Consider the following 20,254-nt stretch of genomic DNA (forward strand, 5'->3'; position numbering starts at 1 on the left):
AATTGCTGCTCTCTTAAAAAGGTAGCTTTATCTATCAATCAATAACCGGTGAAATAGAAACCTCTAAGAAACCAGAGGAAGACACAAAGAGAAGAAGCTAGATGGCTTTGAAATTTGAATTTTTTGATAAATCTTAATTGGGGGTTTTACTGGACCACTATTATATAAAAGGGAAAGTAAAAGATAGGTAAGAGAAAGGAGTTGTAAATAGTTGTTAGTTAATATGCAATGTAGGACTTTATTCTCCAAGCTCTTAAATTTTTGGTACTTTAAATAGTGACTATGGGGATAATTCTTGGCCTCTTGAATTAACAGATGACTGCACAGGGTACATTTTTTCTATAGTGCTGGTTTAAATTAGTGGTGGCGGGTAGGGTTAACTTCATGTTGTGGAGAAAGTGAGATCTTCAGATGCTGGAGATCAGAGCTGAAAATGTGTTGCTGGAAAAGCGCAGCATCCAAGGAGCAGGAAATTCGATGTTTCGGGCATAAGCCCTTCATCAGGAGTCCTGATGAAGGGCTTATGCCCGAAACGTCAAATTTCCTGTTCCTTGGATGCTGCCTGACCTGCTGTGCTTTAACCAGCAACACATTTTCAGCTAACTTCATGTTGTAACAACAATAGAACTACTAATAGCATGATGGAGAAAATTTTATGTAAAAAAAGAACACAGCAGCACGAGTCTGAAACACATCGCCTTCAAAAATTGTGAGATTTGTTGCGAGAGAAAGAAAGAGAGAGCCATTGATTAATATTAGTTTGTAAGAACTTACATTCAGTCTCACGGGTACTGTAACAGACAGAACAGTAGGCTGAAGAATACTGCAGCAAATAGTGTCAATAATAGTTATAATGGAGTCAGCGGTTCAGGAGCCTGGATAACAAATGAGAGTTTAAATGACACCAGGACAGTTGGAGAACATGGAAAGAGGAAGCAGCTACAATATTAATTGGCTTGAGGGTCCATTAATGAGCTGGGGAAACCTGAATTCAAGCTAGGTCCATGTTGATATGTACAGTTTCGTCATAATAGTCCTTCTGGTCTTTATCCATCCCCACAGTAAGAAACAAACTAAGAATGGGGGTCACTCTTGATATGCTGTGGCAGTACCCCTACTCTGGATCTGGAAGCCCAGGTTCAAGTCTTACCTACTCCTGCGTCCTGCTATAACATCCCTGGACAGGCTGATCAGAACAATAGGTTAAATTAAAAGTTAAAAATAAAAACTATAGACCAAGGTCAAAACTTTCCCTTGAAGGGGTGAAGCAGGCAAGTGCTTAATTAAATGGAGGGAGTGCCACTCAAGTGGGCTCATTTGTCCTGGATGTGGGTGTCATTGGCTGGGCTAGCATTTATGGCCCATCCCTAGTTGCCCCTTGAGAAGGTCGAGCATGAGCTGCCTTCTTGAACTGCTGCAGTCCATGTCATCAGAGGAAATTCCAGGATTTTGACCCAGCAACCGATGAAGGAACAATGATATATTCCGACATTAAGGTGGTGAAATGTTTGAGTGTTGATGAAAGTGCACCCATCCAGGCAGGTGCGAAGGTTCGAAAACATTTCAGACTTGGAGACGGTGGATGGTTATTCCTTTGTTGTGCTATCGAAGTGTAATGATGTAGAAATTCTGGGCACTTCAAAGTGTGGAGAGAAAAGAATTCTTTGCCTCGTGTCACATTCAACACTTTTCACTGTTTTGTAACAAGATAGACATTATAATAAATAAATGAACAAGACTGATTTTTTGATTCAAATCGCTCACTATCGCAGTTAATTTCAACCCCTCAGAATACCAGCTCCAGCATCTGCTGGCTTCCTCTACAAACATAACATCTGACTTTCGTCAATTTCTTCAGTTGCTCACCAACCCCACACTTGCTGAATGAGCAAGTAACACTGTCCCGCCACCCCATAAAGATGGAAATTAACCATATGTGGTATTAGGTCACAAATAAGCCTTGATCCCACTGAATGACAGAATGGTCTGAAAGGACAAAATATTCCAATCCCACTCAGACATTCCCAAATGTAGCCAGCTCACTGACAACACCAACAGTCATGGAAGTTAACAGAAAAATGCACATGGACACGCTCTGTGCGTACGCGTGGAGCAGATAGGATGGGATCAAGCCGTGCTGATTTCACAGAAGTTTCTCCCATCCCTCTTAATCTGATCCCATCAAAAGTTATAAACATATACAGACACACACAACACACAACACACAAAGGAACAAAGACAATGGATCACAGAGGTATTTAATACACTGGTGGTACATTTTTTTAAACAGATGCAAACTGCAGACACAACATTAGACACACAGGTGTATCTGACCCCCGGAAGGTGAGCTGGCATTTAACCTCAAACCATGCATCCACACTAGTTTCACCATCTTTTTAAAAAAAGTCACAATATAAGAGCTCATTTATTAACATTATTTACAAATATATTGTTCATATACCAGTGGTGGTCAAAGACAAACAGGTTCTTTTATCTACATTGGAGGGGAATGGGAAAGAGACAACAAAATAAAAGCTTTGAAGTTGATTCCAAGCTCATTGTCCTATGCCTCTCTCCTGTGTGGCTTTAGAAGCAGCACAGGCTGGGGAATGAGCATGAGCAGCAACCTTTCAGGAACTGTGCTTTTGCGAGCTTTTTGAGCTAATACATTGTTGAAAATCCATCAACTGCTCCCCTCATTGCATTATATATGAACATCACTCCAACTGTTGTCTGTTCTCCTCCCCTTGTCACGCACACATTAGGGTGGACCCCACGATGCAAAACTCCAAACATCCTGTGTGAAGGCACTGCCATTAACACACGACACCTGACAATTATACAAGTACAGGCAGTGTTATGTCAAATCCTTCCCCAAGGCCAGGAACTGGTTGGGAAATGATCTGAGAAATGAGGATGGCTGACAGGCCACACTAGTGCCAGGCAAGTAAACGGTGGCTATTTTGGTGATTTGGCATCTGGCCTTCTGTTTCAATGTAAAAATGAAGTCTGCCACCTCAGTGAAGTCATTTAATAAAAGGTTATGAAAATACACAAGTCCACTGTTTTATCTCAATGAGATGTCACAGGGAAGGGTAGGGAGACTGTGTTACAGTCACTCATGAACCTTTTCCTTCCCCCAAGCTCCCAGTTCATGTAGAATGACAGTCCATGAAAACAGCTCTCTTTGAAAGGAGCAAGACAGACAAAATAATGTAACTCTCTCAGAAAAGAACTGCATTTGCACTTAACACAGACTCTAAAATACTGGCAATAAATCCCCCACAGAAGACCAGTGTTGGACAGATTCAAATCACTGTAGGTTAGAACTTATGTTGTATGTTTTTACAGTTCTCAGTCTAATCTTATTAAGCCTGTTCTGGTGAGATGTACCTTTACGTCCCTGGTTAGTAGGGCCAGACAGGAGATAGTAAAATGACTGGTGCTGGGACTATGGCATCTCACAGAGGTCACCATGCAGTAGCTAATACCAAGTCAAGATAGGTCCAATGTGGCCTTACCGGCAAGATACAATGTTTGCATCTCTTTCTTAGTTCCTAGGTTGCTAACCTCAAGATTTGACAAGGTTAGAATTGTTAGAGGGAGCATCCCATTCAATCAGTGTGAGAGGCCCCATAGCATTTGCAAACACATTAGCAATAATAGCAGCAGGCTCAGTGGTGCGCCCTTGTGGTCACCATTATTGATCTTTTTGGGGAAGGCCAATCAAACCCAATGAGAGATAGCATCTCCTGAGCTGGAGAGCCGCTTCGGAACGAGTTGGCAGCAAAAACCAAGGCAGTGCAAGCTGGGCTGAAAAATCCGGAGATCGCCTAAAAAAACCAACCCACAAGGACACGGGAAAGCTGCAGAGACGGCAGCAGGAGGGAAATAACACCTCCTGCAGCTTCCAAACAACTGCTTGACCTCAACAAAACCAAACCATAACCCCCATGCATTGTTGGGGGATGTGGTTATACACAGAGAGACACAAAACCAATTGTGAAAGCGGCTTCCCCAGTTTCTGTCCAATGTGACTGTGTTCACAGGGAGGATGAAAGGAAGTTAGAATGTGGGTGCATGGAGGGGTGGGGGGAGAATCACTGATCATCTGGGAAATTAGAGAATCAAAACATAAGGGGAGCAGATGGATTATCCCCCATGATAATGGCATAATGACTCAACAATGGTCATTTAAAAAGGGCTGGATTAATCCAAACATTTTCACCCACTACTCAAACTGACTCGCAGAGCAGGTTAAAAATAACTATCATTCTAAAAAGGTTTGAGTTATACGGTACCAATGTAACTACAAAACATGGGAGTCAGTCACCCAGAGCTATTTTTACTTCTAACCAAATGACTCCCAACCTATAGGCAAAGGATAACCAATGACATGTGATTAAAATAGAATCTATTTTGTTCAGAAAAGGCACAGTGGCAGTGTAAGTGAGAGCCCAACATTGAATGGGACTCCGGCACTTGGAGTTAAAGGGATTTGTTCCCTTTGGTGGGAGTGTCTGCGGAGACAAGTTAATCCAACAAGTTCTCCATTGAAAACAAACACTGGACTTCACTCAATTGGCAAGCACTGCCTCAGCTGACATTATTTATAAACAAAGTGACATCCATTCACTTCAGTTAAAGATCAGTTGATTGGAGCAGGCAAGGCATCATGGCCTGGCAGTGATCAGGAGTTGCAGGTGGTTCCAGTGCGTGGTGGACAGGCCCGACTGTGTTCTGATCAAATTCTCACATTGTACGGGGGAATGTGAGCGAGAGCGCACAAATAGATCATACTCCAATCAGAGGCCAGCACTGATCCCTTGAAGTGCCCAAACTCCAGTACCAATCCCATTCGGTACCAGTGTAGTGTTCAAGCTTCCGGCACAGGTCATCGGCTCCCTGACGGGGCTCACTCATTGTGCCTGACACAGGGTCATTGGCCCCTGAGTCACTGTCTCTCTCATGAAACGGTGACCATGGTACATGTGATAGTTGTCAACCCTTTCTGGCTTTAGGGTCACAAGGAACACTGAAGTGGCCTTAATTTTTTTTTCCTGTCTCTCTCTCTGTTTGCCCTCCCCCCACCCTCGAAGAAAGGGAGTCCTGCTCCCCTCCCACATCCTGCATAAGACAGAGAGAGAGAAAATAAACCAGAACTGGACATTTGAACTGAAACCAGACACACTCTGAAATACAGAGTGAGAGCAGGAGAGCAGTCAGAGGGTGGGAACAGCCACAGGGAGGGAGAGTGAGAGGGCAGACACAGGGAGCAGGCTTAGAGGTGTGGGGAAAGAGAACAGCCAGAGCGAGGGGGGAGGGAGGGAGTGCAAGAGTGAGAAGTGGGGGAGAGCAAGGTGGATGGAAGAGAGCGAGAAGGAGGAGAAAACAAAAAAGGGCGAGAGAGAGAGAAAAACCAAGATCTATTAAGATGTGAAGCCTTTGCCAGTATACAGAAGACTCTACACCTAACAAGCTCCAATTTGCCATCTCTCCAGACATATGGACTTGAACATTCCTCGTCATTTCGCTTGTGATATGCTCAAGGACAGATTCACTGCCAGCCAGTAACATACAGCTCTATAGTTTTAGGGCAAACCCAACAGAGGGTGATAAAACAAATAATTTTAGGTTTTGTAAAACTTGGTGACTACAAGAATTACAAATCAGACAACTCCCACAAACCTGTTGCGCAAGTGGTTCAAGTTAAAACCCTTGCTGAAATTTCAACAAAGTGCATTTTCTGGTGCTAGGACGGAAGCATACAAGGAGGATTTGGGGGGAGCGGAAAAAGGGAGCAGGGATAAATGCAATCCTCGACATGTGAACTGCAAAACCCATCCTGTTGGGGGGAAAGTGACTAAAATAGCGCTTTATTTTGGTGTGGAGATTAGAGATAAGAAGTGAACAAGCTGAGGCAGTGACATGTTCATGAATAACCCCAAGTGGGAACGAATGTGAGGGACAATAATACGACCCTGTGGTTAATCTGGTCATTGATCCATGGCAGACAACTCTTGGTTTAGAGGGGGTCAGTTTTCTCAGCTTTAGGAAAGAAAATGCGCGCACTTCAAATAATCAGCTGGGCACAGAAACGGCTGGGGGGGGAGCGAGGAGGAGATGGGTTACGGGGTAAGATTACAGCAGGCAGAGAAAAGGAACACCTCTCTTGCAAGAAGTCCCTTTGCATTTGGAGCGAGTCCATTCGTGACACAGGGTTTTACACAATATACAAACGGGGGCCTTTCCATTGGGAGGGGCTACAACTGTGCCACGATTCTTCTGGAGGCAGGAGCCACAGCAAGGCAGTGAGCAGCTGTAAAATTTTGACTCCACTACTACAGTTAGTGAGGATGACCACACCTAGAGATTTGACTCGCTGCTGGTAATCTGGGCCACAGCTACACAGAAGCTACATCACAGGTATCAAAAGTCCAAAGCCCAAGATGGATTGTCTCTTTCTGAAAAAAGAACGTAGCAGAATTTGAGTGCAGTAGAAGAGTTGCCAAAAAAAAAACTTCCTCTGTTGGCCAGGATTTCCTTTCTTCGATCGAGAGGTCACTAAAAGCCTACTTTGTAGGCCTGGATTTCCTTTCACAGGGGAAGAGGTCACAGTTAAGAATCCGGTTTGTAGGCCTGGATTTCCTTCATCGAAGGAAGAGGTCACAATTAAGAAGCCTGCTTGAAAGCCCCAATTTTCTGTTTCCTTTTGGTTTGTCATCTTCCATTTGAGACGCCTTAAAATAGAGTGTTTCAAAAACAAAAAAACTGCACGCACACACACACAAAACACACACACTACAAATAGTCATCCTCACTCGAGGGAGAGTCTGGGCTGCTGTCGGAAGAACTTTGCAGAGGGCTCTTTCTCATACTCCAGACCTGGGTGGAGAACGTTTTTGTCCAGCTGCAAGGATTCCCCACAGGCCTCAAAAGTTGGACCACCTCGTTGGCCCAGATCCAGTAGTCGTAATCAGTTCACTTACTGGCTTTAGTGTTCCACTGCTTGTTCATAGAGGTAAGCATCTGACTGATATAGGAGGTCAATAGGTCATCCATTTTGTATCCCTGTTGAGAGGAAAACAAAGGTGAAGCCTGTAGAACATTTAAAACGGAGAATAGGGCAGGAGTAGCCATTTGGCCCTTCAAACCTGTTCCCCCATTCAGTCTGATCATCCAACTTAATCCCCTGTTCCTGCTTTCTCCCCATACCCAACTCTTTATTTTTGAAAACACTCAATGTTTTGGCTTGTGTGTTAGAGAATTCCAGTCTCTGGGTGAAGAAATTTCTCATTTCAGATCCAATGACTCAACCGGTGTCCTTAGATTGTGACCCAAAAATCAGGCCATTCAGCCCATAGCCCACGCTAGCATCCATGCTGCACCTGCCCATCATGATAACCCTCTCTGCTCTCTTGGTCTGTCTGCTGATTGTCCGAAAAACCCGTCTGATTCACTAATGTTCTTTAAGGAGAAAACTGCCTATCTGGGCCTACACGTGACTCCAGACCCACAGCAATGCGAGTGACTCTCCACTGCCCTTGCAAAAGCAGTAGCAAGCCACTCAGTTCAGCAGCAGTTAGGGATAATTTGCAAATGTTGACCGTAAAAGGCATCCCACGAAAGAATGTTTAAAAATTTTGAAACTAGTCTCTCATCCATGACTCCGTGCACAAATCCAACCTTTGCACCGGAACATCTAGAGGTGAAGAGATGAGAGAAAAATGGATTTATTAGGGAGATTCAGCATTGCTTTATATGGGGGGAGGTTGTGTGTCTCAATCTTGATTGAGTGTTTTTTTAAGAGGAACTAATGGAGCTGAGGGTATGGAAGTGGATGTTGTCTGTGTGGATTTTACTAAAGCATTTGACAAGGTCGCTCATGGTTTACTGGTCCAGAAAATCATGTCACATGTGATCCATGGTGAGTAAATAAGTTGGATACAAAATTGACTTGGTCATAGAGGACAGAGGGTAGTTGTGGAGGGGTGTTTTTCTGACTGGAGGCCTGTAACCAGCAGGGTCCAGCAGTGTGCTGGGATCTCGGTTGTTTGTAACTGAATGAAAATGAAAGTGGTCTCATCTGTACATTTGCAGACGACATGGAAATTGGAGGAGTTGTGGACAGTGAGGAAGGTTGTCAAAGGATACAGCAGGTTATAAGTTAGTTGCAAAGTTGTGAGGTGATGCATTTTGGGAGGTCAAATGCAAGAGGAAAAAGTGTAGAGTAAATGGCAGGATTCTTAGGAGTATGGTTATACAGAGGGATCTTGCACTGCGAGTTCATAGCTCCCTGAAAGTGGTAATACAAGTGGATAAGGCAGTAAAGATGGTGTATGGCATGGCTGCAGCAGGAGTATAAAAGTTGGCAGTCATGTTTTATACAGCTGCAAATCTAGCTGTACCACGGTTGGAGTGATGTGTACAGTTCACCACATTACAGGAAGAATGGGAAGACTTTGGAGAGGTTTACTAAGATGTTGCCTGGATTGGAGAGTTTTCATTACCACAGGAAGTAGTTGATGCCACAATGAATGTATTCAAAAGGCAGCTAGATACAGCACTCGGGGCAAATGGGATCAAAGGTTATGGGGAGAAAGCAGCATTAGGCTATTGAGTTGGATGATCAGCCATGATCGTGATAAATGGCAGAACAAGCTTGAAGGGCTGAATGGACTTCTGCTCCTACCTTCTGTGCTTATCTAGAAGATGAACTTGGATCATTTTCTCTAGACAGTCGAAAGCTGAGGGGTGACCTGTTGGAATTATATAGGTTTGAGAGTTAGAGTCTTTTTCCCAGGGTAGAAATATCAAATACTAGGAGGCACAGGTTTAAAGTGAGAGGGCTAAAGTTTAAAGGAGATATGAGAGTTTTTTTTATGCAGAGGATTTTAACAGACATGAGCCAAAGGGCCTGTTCATATGCTAACTGTTCTATGTTAGTGACAAGACTTCTAGAGTAGTTTCACAGATGACTAATACCGCGTTCTATGGTGAAGGTACTGGTCTAATTATGTACTCTGGTGATCACCTTTTGAAAAGCTGAACTCTCAGACTTTGTCAGGCTTATCATCACAATTGCATGGTGTGCTGTTAAAGTATTCTACAACTGGAGACACAACAGTAGATGTGCACCTTTTGGTCTATACTTCATACATTTCTCAAAAGGACCTTTGAAAAAAAAACTAGGTGGGTGGCAACTTGATTCACCATCAGCCTGACTCTTCACTAGACAGCTTGCATTTGTATAGCACCTTTAGCCATACCTAGGTGTTTCATGGGAGAGTTATCAAATAAGATTCAAGTCCAAAACAAGGAGAGAGCTTACAAGGTAGAGAGACGTAGAGATTTAGGAATGAAATTCCAGAGCCAAAGATGTGTACACAATTGAAAGTACCACCACCAGTGGGGAGGAGACAGGGAAGGAGATGTGGCCAGAATTGGAGGAATGCAGATTGCAGAGAGTTGTAGAGTTGGAGGAAATTGAAGTTGAAAATGTGTTGCTGGTTAAAGCACAGCAGGTTAGGCAGCATCCAAGGAACAGGAAATTCAACGTTTCGGGCCAGAGCTCTGGCCCGAAACGTCGAATTTCCTGTTCCTTGGATGCTGCCTAACCTGCTGTGCTTTAACCAGCAACACATTTTCAACTGTGATCTCCAGCATCTGCAGACCTCACTTTTTACTGGAGGAAATTGAAGACAAGATGGAATTTGAAAACAATGATGGGAGTTTTACAATGGAGGTCTTGATGGATTAGGAGTCAATATAGACCACAGAGGCACCACAGGGGTGATAGATGAATGGGATCTATTGCAAATTAGGATAGAGACAGTATAGTTTTGGGCAAATTGAGCTTTACACAAATCTTGCTAAGATTTCATTGGTTGAGTAATGCTTACCAGAGACGTTTCACACAGGAGCTTGCTGCCTCTCACCAGGTTCCCGATGGTAATATGGAAGTACGTGTTACCACTGCTCCAGTTAGAAATCTTGGTGAATGGATGGGTGGTAAGAATATCCTTGAAGAGAAGAAGAAAGTCAGAGGCAGTGCTATACAGCACAGAAAGAGACCCTTCGGTCCAACTTGCCCATGCCGACCAGATGTCCTAAACTAACATAATCCCATTCGCCAGCATTTGGCCCATATCCCTCCAAACCCTTCCTATTCATATCTCCACCCAAATGCCTCTTAAAAATTGCAATTGTACCAGCCTCTACCATTTCCTCTGGCAGCTCATTCCATACACGTACCACCCTCTGTGTGAAAACATTGCCCCTTCTGACACACTCATTTTTCCACCCTGAAGTGGTCAAATAGGACTGCTTCTCCTCACAAGATGGGTCAATATCTTCTATTTCCTGACCCTCAGTGAGCTGCATGGCCTGTTTCAGCTCCTGTGGCCCTATCATTAAGAACCTGCAAGGCTGAGACCGGCAAGTTTTTAATCTGGAAAGGAATGAAGAGAAAAAAAAAAGACAGGAAAGTGGAGCTGAGGATTATCAGATCAGCCATGACTCATTGGATGGGTGGGCAGACACGATGGCCTGCATAGCCTACCTCTGCTCCCATGGTCTTATAATCAAATGATACCCTCACCCATTTACAGGGCACATATTTCTGCTCAGATCAATATCTTTGAATTCTCTGCCCTAGTTAACACAATTAAATAGAACTATAGAAGCAGGAAGGTAAGGCCAAAATGGTTGATGGTCCTCACTCTTCTCTTCCCTGAACCCCATCAACATGTCCTTTGATTCCTTTCACTTCATGCGTTCATTTAAAATCCTGTTAAATGCATCCACAGCATCCGCCTCGACCACATTGTGGATCGTCAAGTTCCAAATTCTTCTGTTTGTCCGTTCAGATTTATTAGTAACTAAATTTCAATTTACAGCTTGTGCTTTGACACATCTTCTCGAATTGTACTCTGTCAAACTGCTCTCGTAGATAGTGTTAAGACGGTTCTACCGTCCCTGCGTTCGTTTCGGAGGAATGAGACACCGGGTCAGATTCTAAGAAACAGACTGCTTTATTCGAGAGAGAATCGAGTTACAGCAAGGTATCAGGCTTGCTGGAGAAGGCGTTCTAATCCTTTGTTCTAAGTTGTCTATTCTTATACCCCCCTTATTCCTGCACCGTTCCCTTATTTGGTAATGGTCGGTTCTATAGTTTGCCATTGGCCCCAGTCTCTTATCAGTGTTCTAACATGCCTTATTCGGCTATCAGTTAGCTCAACTTGCTATGTACCAGATGGCCCCTTTGTTCTGTTTTTTCAAGTTTTACTGCTCTTTCAGTACTTTTCCACTGGTTCAATTATCTTCCTCAGACCTCGTGTCTGTTTTTTCCCCTCTGGGGCCCCCTGGCCACATCAGCCTGAGAGCTACTTCTATTTCACATTTGCCTGAGTGCTACTTCTACCTAACAATAGACATCCATCAAATTACTCTCATGCACAAATCAAAATGTTAAGTGTTTTGGCTATTAAAAAAATCAACTATAATCAGAAGGAAATCTGGAATGACTGTCCCCCAGTCCCACCCTTTAGAGAAGAGATTTTCCTATATAACGTCTCCAAACAGATCAGTAACTCCTTGGGGACAACTCAACTTCTGCAGGTTTCAAAGCACAGGCTGGGAAGAATGAACTGTTCAAGAAATCTTGAAGTTTCGCACCATCCAGGACGAAGCAGCCCACTCGACTGGTGCCACGTTCACAAGTATTCACTCCCTCCAACACTCAGCAGCAGCAGAGGCCCTGCAGATATTCAGCAATGCGCCTCAGGCAGCATCTTCCAAATCCACTACCGCTTCCTTTAGAAGGACAAGGGCAGCAGATACATGGGAGCACCACTGTCTGCAAGTTCCTCTCCAAGCAACTCACCATCCTGAATTGGAAATATATCACCGTTCCTGGAGTGTCACTCATCAAAATCCTGGAATTCCCTCCCCAAGGACATTGTGGGTCAACTCACAGTACGCAGACTGCAGAGGTTCAAGGCAGCAGCTCATCACTACCTTCTCAAGGGGGCAACTAGGGACAGGCAACAAACGCTTGCCTGGCCAGTGACACCCACCTCCCCCCAAGAGAATAAAAAGAGTAGAAATTTTGTATCATTTTATATTATGCAGACTGAGAGCTAGCAGCAGGAGAGATGGGCAGACTGACATTACCTCTTCTTGAGTCTGGTCAGAGGGTTGCCTGATTGAGAGTCATCCCGCAGCACGTGGGCAGCTCCCCAACAGCTTGAGGCACAGTGGCTCAGTGGTTAGCACTGCAGCCTCAGTGCCAGGGACCTGGGTTCGATTCCAGCCTTGGGTGACTGTCCATGTGGAGCCTGCACATTCCCCCCATGTATGTGTGGGTCTCCTCTGGGTGCTCCGGTTTCCTCCCACAGTCCAGGGTAGGTGGATTAGCCATAGGAAATGCAGGGTTACAGAGATAGGATAGGGGAGTGGGTCTGGGTGGAAGCTGTTTGGAGGGGTGGTGTGAACTCAATGGGCCAAATGGCCAGCTTCCACACTATAGGGATTCTATTATTCTCAAGTTAAACCTGGGACAATCAATAAATCCCACGAGTGAATGAACGAATTACACATTTTGAGGCAAAACTATAGAACGGGCATAGTAACGTTACATTGGACTGACTCCTTTTGTGTTCGTAGGATATGGCCATCACTGGCAATTGTTACCATTCCCTAACTGCCCAGAGGGCTGCTCAGAGTCAACCACATTACTGTGGATCTGGAGTCACATGTGGGCCAGACCAGTTAAGGACGGCAGATTTCCTTCCCTTAAAGAAGGTTAATGAATCAGATGGATTTTCCTGACAATTAACATGGTCACTGTGTGACAAGCTTTTTATCCTCAATTTTTATTGAATTCAAAATTCGACCATCTGCCATGGTGGGATTCAAATCTGGGTCCCCATTACATGAGTCAAGGTTAGAGTGGTGCTGGAAAAGCACAGCAGGTCAGGCAGCATCTGAGGACCAGGAAGCTGATGAAAGGCTTTTGCCCAAAACGTCAATTTTCCTGCTTCTCGGATGCTGCCTGACCTGCTGTGCTTTTCCAGCACCACCCTAATTTTGACTCTAATCTGCAGCATCTGTAGTACCTACCTCCACCCCCAGAACATGAACCTGGTATTCTGTATTACTACTATACCAGTAACAAGCTGAAAATGTGTTGCTGGAAAAGCACAGCGGGTCAGGCAGCATCCAAAGAGCAGGAGAATCGACGTTTCGGGCATGAGCCCATTTTCAGGAATGAGGAAAAGTGGTCCACTTTCCTCATTCCTGAAAAAGGGCTCATGCCCGAAATGTCGATTCTCCTGCTCTTTGGATGCTGCCTGACCCGCTGTGCTTTTCCAGCAACACATTTTCAGCTCTGATCTTCAGCATCTGCAGTCCTTACTTTTTTCTCAAAGACTATAACAGTAAGCCAGGCTCCTTTACCACAGCCACATTTTAACATTTGTTTCTTTTATTTTTCGAGCATTACGCTGGTAACATTTTTGCAAAATGACCCTTCCCAATAAATGTCAGTGCACCTCAAACAGCAGCAGCAGCAGCAGCTCAAGATGTCCAGACATAGGTATAGATGCAGTTAATGGGAGGTGTCTTTTCCCTAAGATGAGAAATTTCAAGACTAGGGGACCCATTTTTAAGGGGAGAGGAGAGGGATCTAACAAAGACAAGAGGTAAACTTGTTTTACACAGAGGGTGGTTTGAATGTGGAATGAACTTGAGGAAGTGAAGGATGTGGGCACAATTGCAACACTTAAAGACGTTTAGATGGATATGTTAATAGGAAAGGTTTGGAGGGAGATGGGCCAGGAGCAGGCAGGTGGGACTAGTTTAGTTTGGGATTATGTTCAACATGGACTGGTTGAACTAAAGGGTCTGTTTCCTTGCTGCATGACTCTATATAATCCTTAGGGCTAAAGGCGTCAAAGGACATAGTGAGAAAGCAGGAGCAGGGAACGAGTTGGCTGGTCAGCCATAATCATGACGAATGGAAAGCAGGTTCAAGGGGCCGAATGGCCTAAACCTGTCCTTATTTCCAATATTAGAGTTGATTGGACTGTGGCAATCAATGCACATAGCAAACCTCCTCTATTTAAAAATGTATAAGTCTATTTCCAACCTAAGTCCAATGTTACTGCTGTCAGATCTTTAGCTTCAAACATATATCATTCATCCATCCCTGCTTCGAGACCTGCAATTGTTTAGTTGCCTGGAGAGTTTTGTTCTGCATGTAGACTTTACATAGCAAGCTCCCTCACCAAACCAATAAGAGGGAACAGGATATCAGCACTTTCACAACCACCTGTTATAACTGTGCCACGTAACACAACATTGATCACCACCAATTAGATCACTCACTAGCCCAGCCTTCAGGTGGGAGGGGAGAATGGGCAAAGAGGAGAGGGAGGAGTAAAAAAAAAGTTACCTTTGTCTTCGGGTCAATTAGACTCACTCCATGCTTGTTGATCACAATCAAGAGGATCTCTGGGTAATTTGGCTCAGTGGTTTGCTGTTTAGAAAACAAAAAGGGAAACAGAACAACAGTCAAAGGTCATCCAACACTGGGTTTAAAAAGTGAGGCAAGCACAAAGAGGTAAAGGGTCATGAGAGACAAAGGCAAGTATGAAAGGGGAGTAAGTTGAGACATCATGTTGAAGTTGTACAGGATGTTGGTGAGGCCTCCTCTGGAGTACTGTGTCCAGTTCCAGTCACCATCTCCAGGAAAGAGGGTTCAGAAGTAAAAGTTGCCATTGTCGGAGGGTTGGAGCTATAGGGAGATGCTGAATAGGCCGAGGCTGTTTTCCCTGGAGTGTCGAAGGCGGAGGACTAACCGAATAAAATCACGAGAGGCAAGGGTAGGGGAAAAGTCCTGGACTATTCATCAGAGGGGAGAGGAGCCCAAAACTAAAGGGCACAGGTTTAAGATGAGAGGATGATGATTTAAAAAGGGACCTGAGGGACAAATGTTTTCACACAGGGTGGTTCGTGTGTGGAATGAGCTGCAAGAGAAAGTGGATGCAGGTACAGTTACAACATTTGAAAGACATTTGGATAAGTGCACGAATAGGAAGTGGTTGGAGGGATATGGGCCAGGAGCAGGCAGGTGAGATTAGTTTAGTCTGGGACTGTGGTTGCATGGACTGGTTGGACAGGAGGGTTTGTTTCCATGCTGTATAACTGAGAAAAAGGAGGAAGATTTAAATCAACCTACAGGTACATCAACCTGCTTCATTCTCTTCTCTCACTTAAATGGCATCTGAAGCACACCAAGGGTGGACTTGCCATGGCAAGGTCTTCCTGGAACAGGTCTCCAGTGAAGGCTGCAGCTGGAAGGGAGTTATTCTTGCACGCTGGTCAATAGTGCCACTCAAATCGAAATCCGTCTCTCTGCTGAGCAGGAGCGTTTGACTTTCTAACATCACTCCAACACTGGTGTTCATTGGGCAGCCAAGGATTGGGTGGGTGGGGAGGAACTCTGCTGTAGGTATTTTCTAGAGCTGAAAAATGTGTTGCTGGAAAAGTGCAGCAGGTCAGGCAGCATCCAAGGAGCAGGAGAATCGACGTTTTGGGCATGAGCCCTTCTTCAGGATTCAGGCATATTCCCAAAACGTCGATTCTCCTGTTCCTTGGATGCTGCCTGTCCTGCTGCGCTTTTCCAGCAACACATTTTTCAGCTCTGATCTCCAGCATCTGCAGTCCTCACTTTCTCCCTAGGTATTTTCTAACCAAGCTGTTCAATTGGGTTAAGGCACACCTCTGGGGCCGGTAGGACTTGAAGCCACATGTGGGCAAGAGTGGGGACTGCAGATGCTGGAAACCAGAGTTTAGATTAGAGTGGTGCTGGAAAAGCGCAGCAGGTCAGGCAGCATCTGAGGTGCAGGAAAATCGACATTGAGCAAAAACCCTTCATCAGGAATGAGGCAGGGAGCCTCCAGGGTGGAGAGCCACATCTGACCAATCACATCCAGTTGGGCAAACATGATTGAAGGCTCAAAGACATCTGCAGCAAAACATGCAGAGGGGTGGGGATGAGGCAGGAATATTGGCAGAAGATAATGCTGCTCATTTAAGAGCTAGAAGAGAACACAACGGGATGTATGGCCTTCTGCACCAGACCTCGTGAGAAATCCTGAATCATCGCAGGCAGATGAAGATTCTGTTGTTGAAATGCAACTATTAATGGAGGGGGCCTCAGTTTATGATGCTTTTTAAAAGTATAGACAGGCAGTCTCTTACCTTGACCTCAAAAAATGCTGATCCAAATGTAGGCCACTTATAGATAATCTTCAGGAACGATAGTTTAGCGTCTTCCCGTGATTTTCCTGCTTGTTTGTTGTAAAAAGCTATAATGGACTAGTGTTGAAAAAAGTAAACAATTCAGTTGTACAGTCAGATCCCAGAGGAAGTGTCAATAAGAAGTCATATGACCAGTGTGTTGAGAGTACAGCATGGAAACAGACCCTTCGGTTCAATCCTTTAGTCTATTTGATCCCCCAAGCCTAACAGAATCCCTTCCTTGTGGAAGCAGGCCTTTTGGCCCATCGACCCATAATCTACCCTATCCCTGTAACCCCACATTTCCCATGGCTAATCCACCTCACCTGCAAACTATAGGCAATTTTAGCATGGCCAATCCACCTGACCTACCCATCTTTGGACTGTGGAAGGAAACCCACACAGTCGCCAGAGGGTGGAATTGAACATAGGTCCCTCACGTGGTGAGGCTGCAGCGCTAACCACTGAGCCACCATGCTGCCCCGCAATCTATCCATTAAAACAATTTATGACCCATCTACTCAGGCAGATTGACAGAGTCTTGATTAAACTCATCTCATCGTTCATCCGTTGACAGTACTGAACTCAGAGGTCGGAATTGAACTCTAACCAGTTCAAAACACAACTTTGACTGGATTGCAGTCACCACTTTAGGAAGCAGAGTGCAAAACCGGGATTGATTCTGCTGGTGCCGCACTGAGGGAATGCTGCACTGCCCCAGGCAAATTCTTTTTCAATCTTTAGTGGGATGTGGGCATCACAAAAAGCTTTGTTCATGGAATGCAAGCCCATTGCCCAGAGGGCAGTTAAGAGTCAACCACATTGCTGTGGGTCTGGAGTCACATGTAGGCCAGACCAAGATGGCAGTTTTCTTCATTAAAGGGCATCAGTGACCCAGATGGGGCTTTTAAGGCTCTTAAAATCCATATATTTTTAAACCAAATTCAAATTGCCATACCAGGATTTGAACCCAGGTCCCCAGAACATTACCTGGGTCTCTGGATTAATCGCCTCGTGATATCATCACTCGACCAGCGCCACCCATGGTTACCATTCGTTGCCCATCTCTAACTGTCCTTGAACTGAGTGGCTTGCTGGAGCAGTTCAGAGGGAGGACAGGTGCCAACTACATTGCTGTGGGTGGATTTCCCCCTCTCCGAAGACCATTACTGAACCAGTTGGGTTTTTCTGATAGAAATTGATAGTTGTCATGGGTGCAGTTGTACAAGGCCATTAGAGACACCGAAGTCTACACCACAGCAAAGCTATTTGGCCCATTGAGTCTAAGCAGGTCAAAACACAACCCCCTATCTATTCCAATCCCATTTTCCAGCACTTAGCCCATAGCCTTGTATGCCTTGGAATCCCAAGTGCACATCTAAACACTTCTTCAATATTCCAGATTCCCACTGTCCTCTGGGTGAAAAAAACAACTTCTTCAATCTCCTCTTAACCTCTTGCCCTTTACCTTAAGGTCTATGCCTCTCCTCCAGTCATCGATCCCTCTACCAAGAGGGAACATTCCTTCTGCCTACCCCACGCTCCTCAATTTTGTCCATCTCAATCAAGTCCCCTCTCAGTCTCCTCTGCTCTAAAGGAGAACAACCCCAGTCTGTCTAATCTCTCAAACTCTCCAGCCTAGCCACCATCCTGATAAATCTCCTTTGCAGCCTCTCCAGTGCTATCACATCCCTTCTGTAATGTGGATTTCAGAACTGCACACATTACTCTATTGCTGTGGCTTAATCAATGCTTTATACACTTCCAGCATGATCGCCCTTCTTTTAAACTCTGTGCCTCAGGTAATAAAGGCAAGAATCCCAAGTGTCTTCTTAACCACTTTATCGAACTGTCCTGATCCCTTGAGACCAGAGGACAGATACACCAAGGTCTCTCTGATCGTCAGTGCTTCCCAGGGTCCTATTGTTCATCATATATTCCCTTGCCTTGTTTGTCATGCCCAAGTGCATTACCTCATTTATTGGGATTGATTGCAGTTTTCACTGACCAGCCCATCTATATCCTCCTATTGTCTAAGGCTAGCCTCCTTAAATGTTTATCAGGCACTAACTAGGAACCTGGAGCAACCTTGCGATGTAACGGTGTTGTACATTCACTAAGTCAGAGCCTCTTGCATTTACAATCGCCATGTGCAACGTGTTGGAGTGTGAACATGTGGTAAATAATGTTAACCTTTGAACTGTAAGCATGCAGCCACTCTTTGCCTTCTCTTTAACCAGTTGGTTCAAAATCCAAATTCAGCACAGCATCAAAACTACACGACAAAAGCAGCCCTTCTATGGGGACTAGCTGCAGTTGTTGTGGGTTTGTTCACCAAGCTGGGAAATTGGTTTGCAGATGTGTTCTAGGTGACAGCCTCAGTGCTGTGAATTCTCCTGTGAACCGCTGCTGTGCAGAGTCGGTTGGAATTTATTTGGTTTCGTTCCTGCTGCTTCCACTTGCCAGTTCTAGTTGTTTGTTGCAGTGGTCGGTATACCAGGTCTAGATCAAAATGTTTATTGATGGAGTCAAATGTTTATTGATTCATGCTTCTAGAAATTCTCTGGCTGTCCTGTGTCTGGCTTGTCCTGCTGTTGCTGTGTCATCCCTGGCGAATTTGTGGTCCTTGTCATCTGTGTGTGTGGCTACAAGGGACAGCTAGTCATGGCATTTAGTGGCTCATTGGTTTTCGTGAATGCGGATCTCTAGAGGTCTGCCGGTTTGTCTGATAAAAGGTGTTCCATGCAGTCTTTGCATGGACTCCTGTAAATTATGTTCATCTTGCACATGAGGGTACAGGGTCTTTTGTCTTGGTGATTTGTCTGAGCGTGCCTGTCGGTTTATGGGCTGTCAGGAATCTCAGTGGTCAGAAGTCTGGCAGTCAGTTCTGAGATTTCTTTTATGTAAAGTAGCAAGGCTAGTGAGTTGGGTTGTGGCATGTCCTAATCTCGTCTGTCTGTTAAGCATCTGTGGATGAAGTTGCAGGGGATATCCACTCTTGGCAAAGACCCGATAGAGGTGTTGTTCTTCTTCCCTTTGTCAGTCAGGAGTGCTGCAGTGTGTCGTAGCCCTTTTGAATGGGGTCCTAATGCAGCTTAGGTGTGCGCGCATTCGGGTAGTTGCTGTTATAATTCAGGATCTGGTCCACGAGTGGGTTTTCTGTACATTTTTGTTGTGCATTCCCCACTGTGTTCTTTCTATCATTACATCCAGGAATGGGAGTTGGTTGTTAATTTTCTCCTCTCGTAAATCTGATCCCTGAGAGCATGCAGTTGATAACCTGCTGTGTGCTCTTGATCTCTTCTTTTAGTTGCAAAGTGAAGCTGTTTCAGAACTCCACTCTAAAGGGCTACAATACGTTGCAGCTGAGAATGGAAGAACACCTCTACAAAGTCTTTGTCAAGGACACGGATATCCCCCACAACTTCATCTGCAGATGCCTAACAGACAAACAACGTAATGGGGACATGCCACACACTAACAAGGCTACCTTATATGAAAAATGTCTCAGAACTGACAGCCATACTTCTCTTGACCATTCAGGTTCATAATAACACCAAGTGACAGCCACGCTCAGACAACTGACCAGAACAAAAGGCCCAATACCCATCATATGCAGGACAAATGTGGCATACAAGGTTCCATGCAGGGACTGCACAAAACACTATATAGGACAAACAGGCCGACCACTAGCAATCTGTATTCATGAACATCTGCTGTCCCATACACAGATGACAAGGACCATAAATTCGACTAGGATGACACAACAGTAATAGGGCAAGCTAAACAGAGGACAGCCAGAGAATTTCTAGAAGCATGGCACTCATCCAGAGTCCATCAATAAACACATTGACCTAGACCTGATATAATAACCACTGCAACAAACAACCAGAACTGGAAAGTGGAAGCAGCAGGAACGAAACCAAATAAATTCCAACCGACACAGCAC

The 20,254-nt window shown here is 44.8% G+C and overlaps 1 protein-coding gene across 1 annotated transcript in view; it reads right to left on the reverse strand.

Annotated features, from left to right (window-relative positions):
- Positions 1–2,283: 2,283 nt before the first annotated feature.
- Positions 2,284–20,254, reverse strand: part of myo7aa (myosin VIIAa) — a 182,976-nt gene continuing 165,005 nt past the window's right edge. Inside the window, exons 46-49 of the mRNA XM_060826303.1 lie at positions 16,267–16,383; positions 14,456–14,539; positions 9,903–10,022; positions 2,284–7,071 (exon numbers count right to left, since the gene is read on the reverse strand). Of these exons, the coding sequence (XP_060682286.1) occupies positions 6,982–7,071; positions 9,903–10,022; positions 14,456–14,539; positions 16,267–16,383 (411 nt within the window). The 3' untranslated portion in view covers positions 2,284–6,981. The remainder of the gene's footprint in view (positions 7,072–9,902; positions 10,023–14,455; positions 14,540–16,266; positions 16,384–20,254) is intronic.

This window comes from Hemiscyllium ocellatum, chromosome 6 (assembly GCF_020745735.1).
Source record: "Hemiscyllium ocellatum isolate sHemOce1 chromosome 6, sHemOce1.pat.X.cur, whole genome shotgun sequence".
Classification (NCBI taxonomy): Eukaryota; Metazoa; Chordata; class Chondrichthyes; order Orectolobiformes; family Hemiscylliidae; genus Hemiscyllium; species Hemiscyllium ocellatum.